This window comes from Lissotriton vulgaris, chromosome 6, assembly GCF_964263255.1.
Source record: "Lissotriton vulgaris chromosome 6, aLisVul1.2, whole genome shotgun sequence".
In the NCBI taxonomy this organism is placed as follows: domain Eukaryota; kingdom Metazoa; phylum Chordata; class Amphibia; order Caudata; family Salamandridae; genus Lissotriton; species Lissotriton vulgaris.
Window position 1 is genome coordinate 1,659,676,161 of NC_141694.1, and position 16,681 is coordinate 1,659,692,841.

Genomic DNA, 16,681 nt, shown 5'->3' on the forward strand with positions numbered 1-16,681 from the left:
CTCACAATAACTCACACTCAGTCACCCTCACTCACCCTCGACCCCACACTCACCCTCACTCATCCTCAACACCTCACCCTCACCCTCATCCACCCTCAACCCCTCACCCTAACTCACAATAACACTCTCTCATCCTCACCCTCACTCACTCTCACTCACACTCACCCTCAACACCTCACTCACCCTCAACACCTCACTCACACACAGTGCTATAGGTCTCGCAGGATTTTTAGTTAAAGCTTTTACATTTGCTTATTGCTTTTTTGATTTGTAATTCTTTTGCATTGCCTACAAAAAAATAAAATGCAAAAGATTTACAACAAAAAACCTATTAACAATTCTAAAAGCACTAACTCTAATGCTGCGAGACCTATTGCATTTCTAATGCTTGTTTAACATTCTCGTAGTTTAATGACAGCATGCCAGCAACAGGAAACGGAGCTCATAACTCACACAAATCAAACGCCAGACGCGTTTCAGGACTGAAAATCCCTTCTTCAGTGGCGCAGTGTTCTCCATGAAACTGAACAGCGCTATTGCACGGCGCACTCTTTATTTTCAACACCTGTCCCAGTGGGCGTGGCCGAGCTGCGGCCTCATGGTTGTTGTAGTGCGCCAAATGTCTTTTCCCAGTGGGCGCTTTATTCACTTCAAAATTAAAACCAAATCACAAGTGGGTGGAGGAGGGCATCCGCTTGCCTTTGCCCCGCTTTAGTGCTGTCATTACGAGTCGGCTGATACCACCCTGCAATGGTGTCTCACCTTCTCTCTTCCTTGAGCACAAGTGACAAATTAACACTTGCAGGAACCGCCAAGCCTGGCGTCGGGCCTCATTCACGACCGGAAAGCCGTTTAACATCCAACAAAGCAGGAGTCCATTTGAATAAAGCCTCACAGAGTTTTTAACATTCTCGTAGTTTAATGACAGCATGCCAGCAACAGGAAACGGAGCTCATAACTCACACAAATCAAACGCCAGACGCGTTTCAGGACTGAAAATCCCTTCTTCAGTGGCGCAGTGTTCTCCATGAAACTGAACAGCGCTATTGCACGGCGCACTCTTTATTTTCAACACCTGTCCCAGTGGGCGTGGCCGAGCTGCGGCCTCATGGTTGTTGTAGTGCGCCAAATGTCTTTTCCCAGTGGGCGCTTTATTCACTTCAAAATTAAAACCAAATCACAAGTGGGTGGAGGAGGGCATCCGCTTGCCTTTGCCCCGCTTTAGTGCTGTCATTACGAGTCGGCTGATACCACCCTGCAATGGTGTCTCACCTTCTCTCTTCCTTGAGCACAAGTGACAAATTAACACCTGCAGGAACCGCCAAGCCTGGCGTCGGGCCTCATTCACGACCGGAAAGCCGTTTAACATCCAACAAAGCAGGAGTCCATTTGAATAAAGCCTCACAGAGTTTTTAACATTCTCGTAGTTTAATGACAGCATGCCAGCAACAGGAAACGGAGCTCATAACTCACACAAATCAAACGCCAGACGCGTTTCAGGACTGAAAATCCCTTCTTCAGTGGCGCAGTGTTCTCCATGAAACTGAACAGCGCTATTGCACGGCGCACTCTTTATTTTCAACACCTGTCCCAGTGGGCGTGGCCGAGCTGCGGCCTCATGGTTGTTGTAGTGCGCCAAATGTCTTTTCCCAGTGGGCGCTTTATTCACTTCAAAATTAAAACCAAATCACAAGTGGGTGGAGGAGGGCATCCGCTTGCCTTTGCCCCGCTTTAGTGCTGTCATTACGAGTCGGCTGATACCACCCTGCAATGGTGTCTCACCTTCTCTCTTCCTTGAGCACAAGTGACAAATTAACACTTGCAGGAACCGCCAAGCCTGGCGTCGGGCCTCATTCACGACCGGAAAGCCGTTTAACATCCAACAAAGCAGGAGTCCATTTGAATAAAGCCTCACAGAGTTTTTAACATTCTCGTAGTTTAATGACAGCATGCCAGCAACAGGAAACGGAGCTCATAACTCACACAAATCAAACGCCAGACGCGTTTCAGGACTGAAAATCCCTTCTTCAGTGGCGCAGTGTTCTCCATGAAACTGAACAGCGCTATTGCACGGCGCACTCTTTATTTTCAACACCTGTCCCAGTGGGCGTGGCCGAGCTGCGGCCTCATGGTTGTTGTAGTGCGCCAAATGTCTTTTCCCAGTGGGCGCTTTATTCACTTCAAAATTAAAACCAAATCACAAGTGGGTGGAGGAGGGCATCCGCTTGCCTTTGCCCCGCTTTAGTGCTGTCATTACGAGTCGGCTGATACCACCCTGCAATGGTGTCTCACCTTCTCTCTTCCTTGAGCACAAGTGACAAATTAACACTTGCAGGAACCGCCAAGCCTGGCGTCGGGCCTCATTCACGACCGGAAAGCCGTTTAACATCCAACAAAGCAGGAGTCCATTTGAATAAAGCCTCACAGAGTTTTTAACATTCTCGTAGTTTAATGACAGCATGCCAGCAACAGGAAACGGAGCTCATAACTCACACAAATCAAACGCCAGACGCGTTTCAGGACTGAAAATCCCTTCTTCAGTGGCGCAGTGTTCTCCATGAAACTGAACAGCGCTATTGCACGGCGCACTCTTTATTTTCAACACCTGTCCCAGTGGGCGTGGCCGAGCTGCGGCCTCATGGTTGTTGTAGTGCGCCAAATGTCTTTTCCTAGTGGGCGCTTTATTCACTTCAAAATTAAAACCAAATCACAAGTGGGTGGAGGAGGGCATCCGCTTGCCTTTGCCCCGCTTTAGTGCTGTCATTACGAGTCGGCTGATACCACCCTGCAATGGTGTCTCACATTCTCTCTTCCTTGAGCACAAGTGACAAATTAACACTTGCAGGAACCGCCAAGCCTGGCGTCGGGCCTCATTCACGACCGGAAAGCCGTTTAACATCCAACAAAGCAGGAGTCCATTTGAATAAAGCCTCACAGAGTTTTTAACATTCTCGTAGTTTAATGACAGCATGCCAGCAACAGGAAGCGGAGCTCATAACTCACACAAATCAAACGCCAGACGCGTTTCAGGACTGAAAATCCCTTCTTCAGTGGCGCAGTGTTCTCCATGAAACTGAACAGCGCTATTGCACGGCGCACTCTTTATTTTCAACACCTGTCCCAGTGGGCGTGGCCGAGCTGCGGCCTCATGGTTGTTGTAGTGCGCCAAATGTCTTTTCCCAGTGGGCGCTTTATTCACTTCAAAATTAAAACCAAATCACAAGTGGGTGGAGGAGGGCATCCGCTTGCCTTTGCCCCGCTTTAGTGCTGTCATTACGAGTCGGCTGATACCACCCTGCAATGGTGTCTCACCTTCTCTCTTCCTTGAGCACAAGTGACAAATTAACACTTGCAGGAACCGCCAAGCCTGGCGTCGGGCCTCATTCACGACCGGAAAGCCGTTTAACATCCAACAAAGCAGGAGTCCATTTGAATAAAGCCTCACAGAGTTTTTAACATTCTCGTAGTTTAATGACAGCATGCCAGCAACAGGAAACGGAGCTCATAACTCACACAAATCAAACGCCAGACGCGTTTCAGGACTGAAAATCCCTTCTTCAGTGGCGCAGTGTTCTCCATGAAACTGAACAGCGCTATTGCACGGCGCACTCTTTATTTTCAACACCTGTCCCAGTGGGCGTGGCCGAGCTGCGGCCTCATGGTTGTTGTAGTGCGCCAAATGTCTTTTCCCAGTGGGCGCTTTATTCACTTCAAAATTAAAACCAAATCACAAGTGGGTGGAGGAGGGCATCCGCTTGCCTTTGCCCCGCTTTAGTGCTGTCATTACGAGTCGGCTGATACCACCCTGCAATGGTGTCTCACCTTCTCTCTTCCTTGAGCACAAGTGACAAATTAACACTTGCAGGAACCGCCAAGCCTGGCGTCGGGCCTCATTCACGACCGGAAAGCCGTTTAACATCCAACAAAGCAGGAGTCCATTTGAATAAAGCCTCACAGAGTTTTTAACATTCTCGTAGTTTAATGACAGCATGCCAGCAACAGGAAACGGAGCTCATAACTCACACAAATCAAACGCCAGACGCGTTTCAGGACTGAAAATCCCTTCTTCAGTGGCGCAGTGTTCTCCATGAAACTGAACAGCGCTATTGCACGGCGCACTCTTTATTTTCAACACCTGTCCCAGTGGGCGTGGCCGAGCTGCGGCCTCATGGTTGTTGTAGTGCGCCAAATGTCTTTTCCCAGTGGGCGCTTTATTCACTTCAAAATTAAAACCAAATCACAAGTGGGTGGAGGAGGGCATCCGCTTGCCTTTGCCCCGCTTTAGTGCTGTCATTACGAGTCGGCTGATACCACCCTGCAATGGTGTCTCACCTTCTCTCTTCCTTGAGCACAAGTGACAAATTAACACTTGCAGGAACCGCCAAGCCTGGCGTCGGGCCTCATTCACGACCGGAAAGCCGTTTAACATCCAACAAAGCAGGAGTCCATTTGAATAAAGCCTCACAGAGTTTTTAACATTCTCGTAGTTTAATGACAGCATGCCAGCAACAGGAAACGGAGCTCATAACTCACACAAATCAAACGCCAGACGCGTTTCAGGACTGAAAATCCCTTCTTCAGTGGCGCAGTGTTCTCCATGAAACTGAACAGCGCTATTGCACGGCGCACTCTTTATTTTCAACACCTGTCCCAGTGGGCGTGGCCGAGCTGCGGCCTCATGGTTGTTGTAGTGCGCCAAATGTCTTTTCCCAGTGGGCGCTTTATTCACTTCAAAATTAAAACCAAATCACAAGTGGGTGGAGGAGGGCATCCGCTTGCCTTTGCCCCGCTTTAGTGCTGTCATTACGAGTCGGCTGATACCACCCTGCAATGGTGTCTCACCTTCTCTCTTCCTTGAGCACAAGTGACAAATTAACACTTGCAGGAACCGCCAAGCCTGGCGTCGGGCCTCATTCACGACCGGAAAGCCGTTTAACATCCAACAAAGCAGGAGTCCATTTGAATAAAGCCTCACAGAGTTTTTAACATTCTCGTAGTTTAATGACAGCATGCCAGCAACAGGAAACGGAGCTCATAACTCACACAAATCAAACGCCAGACGCGTTTCAGGACTGAAAATCCCTTCTTCAGTGGCGCAGTGTTCTCCATGAAACTGAACAGCGCTATTGCACGGCGCACTCTTTATTTTCAACACCTGTCCCAGTGGGCGTGGCCGAGCTGCGGCCTCATGGTTGTTGTAGTGCGCCAAATGTCTTTTCCCAGTGGGCGCTTTATTCACTTCAAAATTAAAACCAAATCACAAGTGGGTGGAGGAGGGCATCCGCTTGCCTTTGCCCCGCTTTAGTGCTGTCATTACGAGTCGGCTGATACCACCCTGCAATGGTGTCTCACCTTCTCTCTTCCTTGAGCACAAGTGACAAATTAACACTTGCAGGAACCGCCAAGCCTGGCGTCGGGCCTCATTCACGACCGGAAAGCCGTTTAACATCCAACAAAGCAGGAGTCCATTTGAATAAAGCCTCACAGAGTTTTTAACATTCTCGTAGTTTAATGACAGCATGCCAGCAACAGGAAACGGAGCTCATAACTCACACAAATCAAACGCCAGACGCGTTTCAGGACTGAAAATCCCTTCTTCAGTGGCGCAGTGTTCTCCATGAAACTGAACAGCGCTATTGCACGGCGCACTCTTTATTTTCAACACCTGTCCCAGTGGGCGTGGCCGAGCTGCGGCCTCATGGTTGTTGTAGTGCGCCAAATGTCTTTTCCCAGTGGGCGCTTTATTCACTTCAAAATTAAAACCAAATCACAAGTGGGTGGAGGAGGGCATCCGCTTGCCTTTGCCCCGCTTTAGTGCTGTCATTACGAGTCGGCTGATACCACCCTGCAATGGTGTCTCACCTTCTCTCTTCCTTGAGCACAAGTGACAAATTAACACTTGCAGGAACCGCCAAGCCTGGCGTCGGGCCTCATTCACGACCGGAAAGCCGTTTAACATCCAACAAAGCAGGAGTCCATTTGAATAAAGCCTCACAGAGTTTTTAACATTCTCGTAGTTTAATGACAGCATGCCAGCAACAGGAAACGGAGCTCATAACTCACACAAATCAAACGCCAGACGCGTTTCAGGACTGAAAATCCCTTCTTCAGTGGCGCAGTGTTCTCCATGAAACTGAACAGCGCTATTGCACGGCGCACTCTTTATTTTCAACACCTGTCCCAGTGGGCGTGGCCGAGCTGCGGCCTCATGGTTGTTGTAGTGCGCCAAATGTCTTTTCCCAGTGGGCGCTTTATTCACTTCAAAATTAAAACCAAATCACAAGTGGGTGGAGGAGGGCATCCGCTTGCCTTTGCCCCGCTTTAGTACTTTAGCACTAAATATATATATATTTTTTTTTTTTACCTGGCATCACGTAAGTGTTGCCTGAAAGAGGCAACCCATATAGCAGGTAGGGGTGTATTATTTTCTCGAGGGGTGAGATGAGACCGGATCCAGTTAGCCCTCCAGACAGTAGTTAAAACAGATATATCTTCGAGAACCTCTCCTTCACCTGCCTCCTTTCATCTTGCCACTTCTCTTTTTATATACCCTCCACTGTGCAGGCCTCATTTACAAATGCATCTGTAGAGTCTATGACCTCCTGCTGTAAGACTGTCTTCTGGGCTCTACGGAGGTTGAATGGAGGCAGCCAATGTAGTTGTTTGTAGTATTTTACTACAGAATTTATTGCAAGACCTATATCCTCCTCATTAAATGTTTTCTTCCTCTTGTAGTGACTTGTGGTCTGCCTGGTAGTGCATGATCTACATCATGAAGAAAAGGCCAAAGCAGATTCTATGATGTGGTCCGTATTTATGGCCTTGTAAGGGAATGTGGGTCTGATTTATTTCAGGTTTATATAATTTTCCTTTTGACTTTCATCTGAAGCTCTCCTATTCACCACGATGAGGAGATCTCTGCCCCGCTTGGGGAGATTCAGCCATGAGTACCAGGGTCTTGACAAATGTAAAATATGACTGCAAGTTACCTGCATGCTATAGGGTAGTAAATTAAAATTATTCTGATTCCACCCCGTAAACTGAAGGTGTGGAGACATGCAAGTCTACTCTTTTCTGAGATTTTACACTCCAAATTGCTGACCAGCCAAAAGCAGTAAAGTTACTACCAAGTGTAAGAGTGAAGTTACACATGTAACTTCCTCACAAGTGTAACTTACCTTTGTGAATAGCAGTGTATCTGTTGGACTGGTACGATACAAAGCTTATATGTTGTATAAGATAAATCGCTTGCCTCTTTGCAATTTCACACTATATCAACCTACTGAGGAAATTGAAGGTCTTCTGCTATGTTAGTGTAGCATCATGGAACACTAAAATATAGTCTTTTACAGATTTTATTTTTTACAGTACCATATAGGATTTTTCTCTGTGAAGATTTATTCAGCAAGTATATTTCTCTGAAAAGCAGATTCATTTGAATAGACTTTCTTTGGATGATGGATGGAACTCCCAAGCCCTTATTTAATCATGAAGAAAAACTAAGCAGCAGACAAATGTATGTCATAGAGCAGGTTCTCAGCACTACAACTGTGAACACAGCTGTTGCCATCAGTATTCATACCACAACTATCCATATGCTGGTGACTATCACTAGCCAAAAACTGCTATGGAAAATACTACTAAAGAACTGCTTGTGTTATTATATTCTTTTATAGTTTTTAAAAAGCCAAGTTAGTGATACATTTCCCTCTTTTTTTCCTATGTATTTATCATTACATATATTACATTTGATTTAAGCTGGACAGACGGCGCAGTGGGTAACGGATGATGCTTTCATGTTCGTACTACTGTTGTTTTTTCATGATAGTACTGTAATCTGTATGTATAACTTATTGTGGTATCATATGTTTATTTCTGTTACTGTATTGCACATTATCGGTTGAAGTAAACTCAAATGTATTAGCTACCATACATTCAAGGATGATTTTTAACAGTGAATCTGTCCGACACTTGCAGACGCAATATCAAAACAGACTGCCCTTTAGGATGCTTCTAGAATCTGTAATTTTAAGATTGATGTGAAAGGTACATTTGAGAAATTTCTAATTTGCATTGACTTGTGTTTGTTTTCTTTAGGTGGCTGTTAGAAACCTGCCCCTGACTGGGTCTATCTGCCAAGTGTTGGTGCAGCTCCCCCATGTTTTTCAGAGGCTAGAAGCCGAAAGCCCAATCACTGTGATGGATGCAAGGTAGAATTTTGTATACACTTAACGCATTGAAGCTTAGCATGATGAAATAGTCTGTTGCGGATTACTGAAACAACTTCTATAAATGTGCATTGTTTTCTTTTGTTTGTGTTATTACAATTGAATATTTTTTGTTTTCTCAGTGCATGCATAACTAAAGATATACACATAGTTCAGGTTGTGTATCTTCCTGTAAGTAGCAGAAAAAAGACAAAAAATAGTACTTGGTCTGGACTAGTTACCCTGTGAATGCTGTTTAGAAATGTAGAAATCTAGCCAAGAGGGTTAGAAATGTTCTTCATTTCCTTATTGCTTGTGAAGACCAGAGACTTCAGCAGTTTCAGAACCTCAATGGACTATATACTGAGTTCCCCTTCTGGCTAGAACATGTGATTTAGACGGGTTCGTGTAGTCTGCGATCCTCTATAAATGATGCAGAATCAAATTTCAGAGCATCTGCAAAAATCTCCCCATTGTGTTTCCTTGGACTAGGTCCAGTTCCAATCCCATCAATTCAAAACAAAGCCGTTCCCAATATGTGGTTTTCCTATCCTATTGTATAGACTTTTAACTTGGGGATTTTATGTGCACCTATGCTATATTATGTGGTATTTTTTTTTAAACCCTTGTGTGAAAATCTTCGTGTTTACCAGATGATCCAATACATGATATTTTCAAAGTATACAAGCAAAAATCATATCTATTGGATGGAGATGTGTTGAAGATAAAAAAAAACATTATTTAGAGAGTTTTCGATAGCTCAAACATGTTGAGGGTATTCGAGCACTGTACAGGGTTTTCGTTTCAGTAATGCACAGATTTGCAAAGATTTACAAATGGAGATCTTTACATGCACTTGTCACCTGTTTACCAAAGAGTCTGGGGTGTATCACAGTGCTGTCCAAGGGAGTTGTTTCAGTATTCCAAGGGTCTATAAATAGCGGAGTCGCAGCTGAGTCTTCCAAGGGAAAATATTTACCGGCTGTCCTAACACATAGGCTGCAAAAAGCATTTCTTTATAGGAGATAGCAAGCCGTTTAAATAGGTGTAGTTAGCACCTGTTCTATTGCAGTGGAAGTAATAACTTTGCTTAAAAGTTTATGATGATCATTCCCTTCTCTTCATTGTTGAATTCAGTGATGAATGGCTGGTAGTAAAAATCCAGAAACCAAAATGTACATTTGTTAGAAATAAGGACGAAGAATGTAGTAAGCTGAAAAAGTAGAGTACAAATTTACATGAATCTATTTAATACATTAATCTCTTCTACACTGTATTTAGGATTAGGGAATTGATTGCTGACAAAGTAGAGTACAAAATTACCTTAATCTACTTACTACATTAATCTCTTTAATATTGTATTTAGCATTACGGTATTCACTGCTGAAAAAGTGAATAAAAGGACATTATTCTATGTAATACATTAATCTCTTCAATACTGTATTTAGGATTAGGGTATTGACTGCTGAAAAAGTAGGAGTACAAAATAACATTAATCTATTTAATACATTAATCTCTTCATTACTGTATTTAGGATTAGGGTATTGATTCCATTGTTAAGGAAATGGATTAGCAGGATTTAAATCATCCCTAAGTAAATTAGATATTTGTGTTAATCATCCAGCAGCAGCTAGTGTACGCAATTTTACCATTTGTTTTTAAAATAACAAAAAACAATTAAAGTATTTTGAGGACATAGTGGAAGGTCTTATGCTTTTTTCTTTCTTCAATCAGATTTGCTTTTTTTACTGACAAGATTTTACCCCAGTACCGAGACGCTGTCATGTCGCACACAATGATCTACATCCCTTCCTACTTTGACTATGTGCGGCTTCGAAATTACTTCAAGAAGGAAGAATTGAATTTTACACACATCTGTGAATACACCGACAAAGCTGGCGTCTCCAGAGCAAGGCAGCACTTCCTAAAAGGGGAGAGGCAGTTTCTTCTTGTGACAGAACGTTTTCATTTCTACAAGAGGTGTGTATGATCAAATAATGCTGCAATCTCTGCATCTTTTTTGCTCTTTATCTTTGCATGTCAAAAGCCCTGGATAACATTTTTTCTTATTTAAGATTTACATAAACCATGCCCTTTTCAAAGTGCGGCCCAAAAATGTTGAACGGATCAAAATATAATATTATTGATTGGTTTTTATGTCACAGTACACCAGTCGAAATATTGACCGGCATAAATTATGAACTATAGTATCAACTGCCATTAAATTGTCACAGTAATTATATATAGGGAAGTATACATTTAGTATTCCTAGCTCTATACCCACTTACCTTGACTATATAGTTGTAAAATGTGAAATAATTATCCACCTTTCGGTTGTGTCTAAGAATCAGTTGTTGGCAGCACCTAAAAACATGTAAGTGAGAAGTCAATTGAATTCCATAAACGGTTTTCCATGAAAGAACAACTATTTCAGACATTTCTAATTGCATGTACTACTCTTGCTCTGGTTTGCGGGAGCATTGTTTGTTATTTCGACTGAGGTTGTTAAAGAAGAGGTGGGAAAGTAAATATGGTACTACAAACAAATGTATATGTATGCTTTGAAAATCTGATGAGATTTTGAATATTGTTTTGCTGTATACCCACCGTTTTGCCTGCAAAGAAGAAATACTTAAAGCAGCCGTTCGTACCTCCTTGTCTAAGAACAGCATTGAGGCCTTTTGACTGTTTACACTGCAGTCAGAAAAACAAGTTATAGGGTTGCTTTTTTTAGACCATTTTTAAGCATTGTAAGGTGTAGCTTATGTCTAACTTCTAGCGTTAAACTGGTGGTTAAACTCCCTGCCCATACAACTTATACAACCAATACAACTAATGTGTCTGGGGCTGGGGCTCAGATGAAAGTCATTAAACAAACCTGTATCAATATCGAAAATAATGCTGGCAACACTGTAGCGGACATTTCAGAGATAGATTTTACCAGTATAGCTTTGACTGTGTGGAGCTCTGAGACTGTGAACCCTTCAAAGGTTGTAGCAAGAGGGGCAGAGGGGGGCATTGGAAAACGAGCACAAGAAGAGGAGGCAGAGTCTGCCGCTATCTTTTCTCTTCAAGACTCTGCTGGGGGCGCACCAGACATGGGGGGGGGGGGGGGGGGGAGCGCTAGATACCCCAGATTGTGAGAGCTTCTTTTCACTTTCAGAGGAGTCTAATTTGGATAATAGTCCTGATCTTGATAACACTGATGAGACGACTCGAGAGGATAGCGATAGTCCCCCAACTACCGCAGATACTCTAAAAAGGGCCACTCGTCTGCATAGTAGAACCAGGAAGAAAACCTCTGCTAGTTCACGACGAGAAAGTATTCATTCTGAAGCAAGTGACAACATCCAGTGGGACTATGCTACTACTAATTTAGCAGTAACGGGTGAGCCGGTAATCCAAGAGGATGATCAAAGGGCCCCCGGTAATAAATTGGATCCACCTCCCTCAATCAGCCTTATCTATGCTACACTCAAAGCCATGCAAATAGAAGCACGTCAAGAGCAGAAAAGAGCGCAACTGGCAACTAAGAAGATTCAAGGAGCAATTCGCAAAAACACCAAAGTTTGTTCAGAAGTTGTAGCTAGGACAACTGCTCTTGAGGACCGAATAGTTGGCCTGGTGGCTGGGTTAGAAAATACTGAGTTAAAGACAACTGCAAATGACGAAAGATTGGTGGACATAATGTGGAAGCTTGAAGATTCTGAAAAAAGACGGCGCATAAATAATCTACGCCTATTAGGGATTGAAGAAAAAGCAGAGGGACTGATGTAAGGGGTTTGTATTGAAATTGTTTAAATCTGCATTCCCAGAATTATCGCATTGGAGTTGGGAAACCGAGATACAGCGAGTTCACAGATTCCCCCTAATGATGAAAAACAATCCAGGCTCCGATTCCAAACCCCCAGCAATCTTAATTTTTTTGGGACATTTTTTGTTGAGACAGGGGGTATTCGAAAATGCAAGGCCAAACGCCAGGAAATCAGCTGAAGGGCAGACTTTTTTCGTGCGGCCTGACTACTGCCATGCAACAGTCGAGAGAAGATGGCGGCTACGCCAGTTGATTAGCCCCTTCCAGAAAAACGGATGTGAGGTGTATCTGATGAATCATGTGCGGTTGAAGATCATATATCAAGGGAGGACTCGTGTGTTCACTTCTGAAATCCAAGCCGAAAGCTATTTGAAGGAATTAACTGTTGGTTAATAGACTTTAGCTGTTTATAGTCTATTGGGTACACCGGTGGTCTGCTTGCGGGGGTATGTCTTATCATGTAACTGTGTTTGGATATTGGGAATGCTAGAAGAGAAGGCGGGATATGATGGATGTGGTTGTTTGGTGGGGTTCCTCTCTTGAGTTCCATGCTAATCCTAATAGGGTTGGGTGTTCCTTTTTTTTCATCTTAAGGGGGGCCTCTTCGTTTTCTCCCTTTTCTTTGCTTCTTCTTTGTTCTTGAGGGTTGGGGAGTGATAGGGGCGACAATCGGAAACGCGGGAGGCATCGCTAGGGTCTGAGTACCTTTTTTGCCTTAGTGGAGGGTGGTGGGCGTGGTGGCTCCGTTTCAGGGAAGGGGGAGGTTAGTCTTAATAGCTGGGTACTTTGGGTGCATGAGGGCAGTTTATTTTTAATTTCTTTATTTTCCCTTCCTGGTTCTAGTTTCTTGCAAGGAACTGATGTTTATACAAATTGGGATGTATTAGGATAGCCTCTATCAATATTTGCGGGCTAAATGACCCAATGAAAAGGCGCAGGGTGAGTGAAGATGTTCTCTTCGTGAAGGCAGATATTATCTTTTTCCAGGAGACTCACATTGAAGCCAGTCGTAATAAACTTTTGGAATTTGAGGGGTTTCAATTAATTTCCTGGACAAAGCAGGAAACAAAGACAAAAGGCGTTGCAATACTGGTACAGCGGGGGTTGGTTAATATCGTTCGTTCTTCTGCCGATGGGTATGGCAGGTGGGTTATTATACAATGCATTGTTTATAATAAGATGTTTACACTTTGTTCTATCTGTGGCCCGATATTAGATGACCCAGAACTTTATAACTGGCCAAGTTTAGAGCTGGTCGGTTGGCCCTCCCTGATCATATTATGTGGCGATTTTAATATAAATATAGCTAGTGGGGCGGCCAATCACACAGAAACTGGGTATTCAGGGCGGAAGCCTAAAGTTTTTAAGTCTCTGGTCCAAATGAAAGAATTACACGGCTTGGTTGATATGTGGGCTCTAGCTAAGAGTAATGACTCTGGGTTCACCTATTTCTGTGCACCACATAGAATCCACTCTAGATTAGATTATTTTTTTATCTCTCAATGCTTGACACAGGGTGCTAAAATAACGAAATACCCCAGAGTAATGTCAGATCACAACCCGCTTGTATTAGAGGTTAATATCCAAGGTTAATATCCAATTTAGGGGGAAAAAACAAGATAGTTGGACTTTCAATCGGGGTTTGTTGAGAGATAATGTTTATATAGAATACATGGTGATGTGGATAACCAGATTTTTAAAGGAAAATATTGGTAGCACAGATATACAAAATGTCTTGGATACCCTTAAAGTCGGGATTCGGGGCGAAACTACTCGATATGGGTGGGAGATCCAGAAAAAAGAGAAGAAAAAGGTCCTGGAGTTATATAGAGTACTTGAAGACACAGAGATTAATCTTGTCTTATCAGTGGGTGGAGAGGTTGAAACAGCACAAACTAGGATTACTATTGCAAAATCCACCATAACCGAAATTTCTTTAGCAAAATCTGCAGGCAAATATCTAGCCTGGCGATCTAAATTATATGAAAGTAATGAAAGGGTGGCCGCTTCTCGGATTGTTAGTATAATGCAGGGGTCTCCAAACCTGTCCTGGAGGGCCGTATCCATTCCAGATTTTTGGGATATCCCCATTGTGATACATGTAGTAATTTTAAAAATCTGGCATGGATCCGGCCCTCCAGGACCGGTTTGGAGACCCCTGGTATAATGGATCAGGATGTTGGTTTGGTTACCGAGGAAGGGGCAATCTTATTGGCCTTTCAGAAATGGTTTCAAAAACTTTACTCAGAGGACCTCAGGGATAATGATGAGAAACCGTCGGAAATACAAAGGTATCTTAGTAAAATTGAGGTTGATCCATTGCCACCTGACGACCACGATATGCTCGGTGCTCTAATTAATTCAGGAGAACTATCTGTTGCTATAGATTCTCTCCCATCTGGGAAAGCTTTGGGTCCAGATTTTTTACCTGGTGAATTTTATAAGATTTTTCAACTTCAGATTATACCTATTATGTTGGAGATGTTTAGAGTGGTTCAGAGTGTGGAGAAACCCCCAGAATCCTGGAGGATGGCTAGGATAGTTACGTTTTTAAAGAAAGGAAAGATAGCAACAGATACAGGTTCTTATAGACTAATTACGTTGATCAATAGTGATACTAAAATTTACTTAAAGATATTTGCTAACCGGTTGGCATCGGTTATTAAAAAAATTGTCTTCCTTCAACAACATGGCTTTGTCCCAGGGCGAGAAACTATTGATCCCATACGTCGAACTACGTAGAACTATTACTGTTTTCGAGTACACCAAGGTTACAGGAGACCATATGGCTTTAATTCTGCTAGATGCGGAAAAAGCTTTTGATAGGGTCTCCTGGCCTTTTTATGGGCCACTCTGAAGCACTATGGTCTAGGGAAAAATATATTCGATCTATTCAGAGCATGTATGAACAACCAATTGCTAAAGTATCGGTGATGGGGGCCCAATCGGGAATAATAAATATATTGCGAGGAACAAGGCAGGGGTGCCGGTGTTCCTCCCTGCTATTCGCCATCTATATAGATCCCTTAATCAGGAAGATATTGAATGACCCAATAATTCAACCTGTGCAGGCTCAGGGTGGATATGTAAAAATTCTGGGGTACGCTGATGATTTAGCGATCTTGACCTGCTCCCCACAGCCTGCCCTACAAGAAATCAAAATTTTAACATCACAGTTTGGTAAAATCTTTGGCTACCATCTAAATGAGAGCAAAGCTCAAATCATTTGCAATAACAGAGCTAATTTAGTGGATCATCGGACAGTAGAAAATGCTAAATATCTAGGCATAGAAATTAGTTTGAAGCCTGAGGAAATCGTGGAGATTAATTTCAAGCCACTTATCCAAAAACTAGATATGGATGTCCGTTGAATGAACAATTTACAGTTGACATTGATTGGCTGATGTAATGTTGTCAAAATGATATTTCTCCCCAAAATTCTATATTGTTTTAGAGCAATTCCCTTGTTAATAGATAAAGTGTGGTTTTAAAAACTTGTCCGGATCATTTCATGGTTTTTATGGGCTAGGAAACGCCCAAGAAGCGCCCTCAAATTCATGACTCTGCCCAGAGATAGGGGAGGGTGGGCAGTACCTAATTTTCAAATTTATTACTGGCCTATCACATTGAAACAAATAGGGGGATTATTGGATGGAGTAGTCTCGGACTGCCCGGACAAATCAATATATTATTTAATTTACGGGGCAGAGGCTAGGGGACTTTTTTTGCGGCATAAAGATTTTGTTTATTTTAAAAGGGTGAGATTCAAGGTCTTACTAAGTGCCTTTCGAGTTTGAACATGGTCTCTTTGTGTTTCCGTTTCTGTCAGATACACACTGAAAGGCATACGGAACCTGATTTTCTACGAGATGCCGACATATCCGCATTTCTACAGCGAGTTGTGTAACATGCTGAAGGCCACGCACCGGGGGGACGAGGCCACTTGGACCTGCACAGCGCTCTACTCGAAGTACGATGCACAGCGGCTGTCTGAGGTGGTGGGGGCCGAACGCGCCGCGCAGATGCTGCAGTCTCAGAAAAACGTGCATCTCTTTGTCACTGGCGAAAATCAATGACCTGCATGAAGGACGTGCAATAAAAGAACTGCAGCGCAGCCATGACATGCTCTTATTTTATTTACAGATCGCAAGGCTTTTACAGACATTTTCTAAATTTAAATGTAAAAATATACCCGTAAGGGCACATGCGTTTCATACGGTAAAGAGAGTGCTATGAATTGCCACGTTTGTGTGGTCACGTGCAATAAATGTTTTGTATGAAATCAAATTGTGATTAATCCGTGCCAATGACCTGGCACTCCCATGTCCTCTTATTTTATGTGGTCACGTGCATCTCTTTGAGTGTGTGCGTTGTTTGCTTTCTATACGGCTCTAGAGGTGTGCGAGCAAATAAATTAACAGGGAGAGCCGAGTCAAGGGTCTGGTACGGCTCTTCGAGCCAGTCCACGAGCTGAGCCCCGAACATGTTTGCTCTGTAAATTATACTACAAATACTCAGAAAATATCCGAAAGTCTCTTCAAAACTCAAGAAAGTGTATGCTCGAGGCATATGAGCTGCAGATCACACACTAAGCATAGATCGCCATCTGGTTTTGGGCCCGGATGTTTGCAGTTTTATTGTCTTGGAAAAGTCTTTGGAA

The 16,681-nt window shown here is 43.3% G+C and overlaps 1 protein-coding gene across 1 annotated transcript in view; it reads left to right on the forward strand.

The window, feature by feature from the left end:
• The window catches only part of UTP25 (UTP25 small subunit processome component), a 157,171-nt gene extending 140,853 nt beyond the window's left edge, over positions 1-16,318 (forward strand). Inside the window, exons 11-13 of the mRNA XM_086927824.1 lie at positions 8,098-8,210; positions 9,942-10,187; positions 15,851-16,318. Coding sequence (XP_086783950.1) covers positions 8,098-8,210; positions 9,942-10,187; positions 15,851-16,097 — 606 coding nt within the window. The 3' untranslated portion in view covers positions 16,098-16,318. The remainder of the gene's footprint in view (positions 1-8,097; positions 8,211-9,941; positions 10,188-15,850) is intronic.
• The last annotated feature ends 363 nt before the right edge of the window (positions 16,319-16,681 follow it).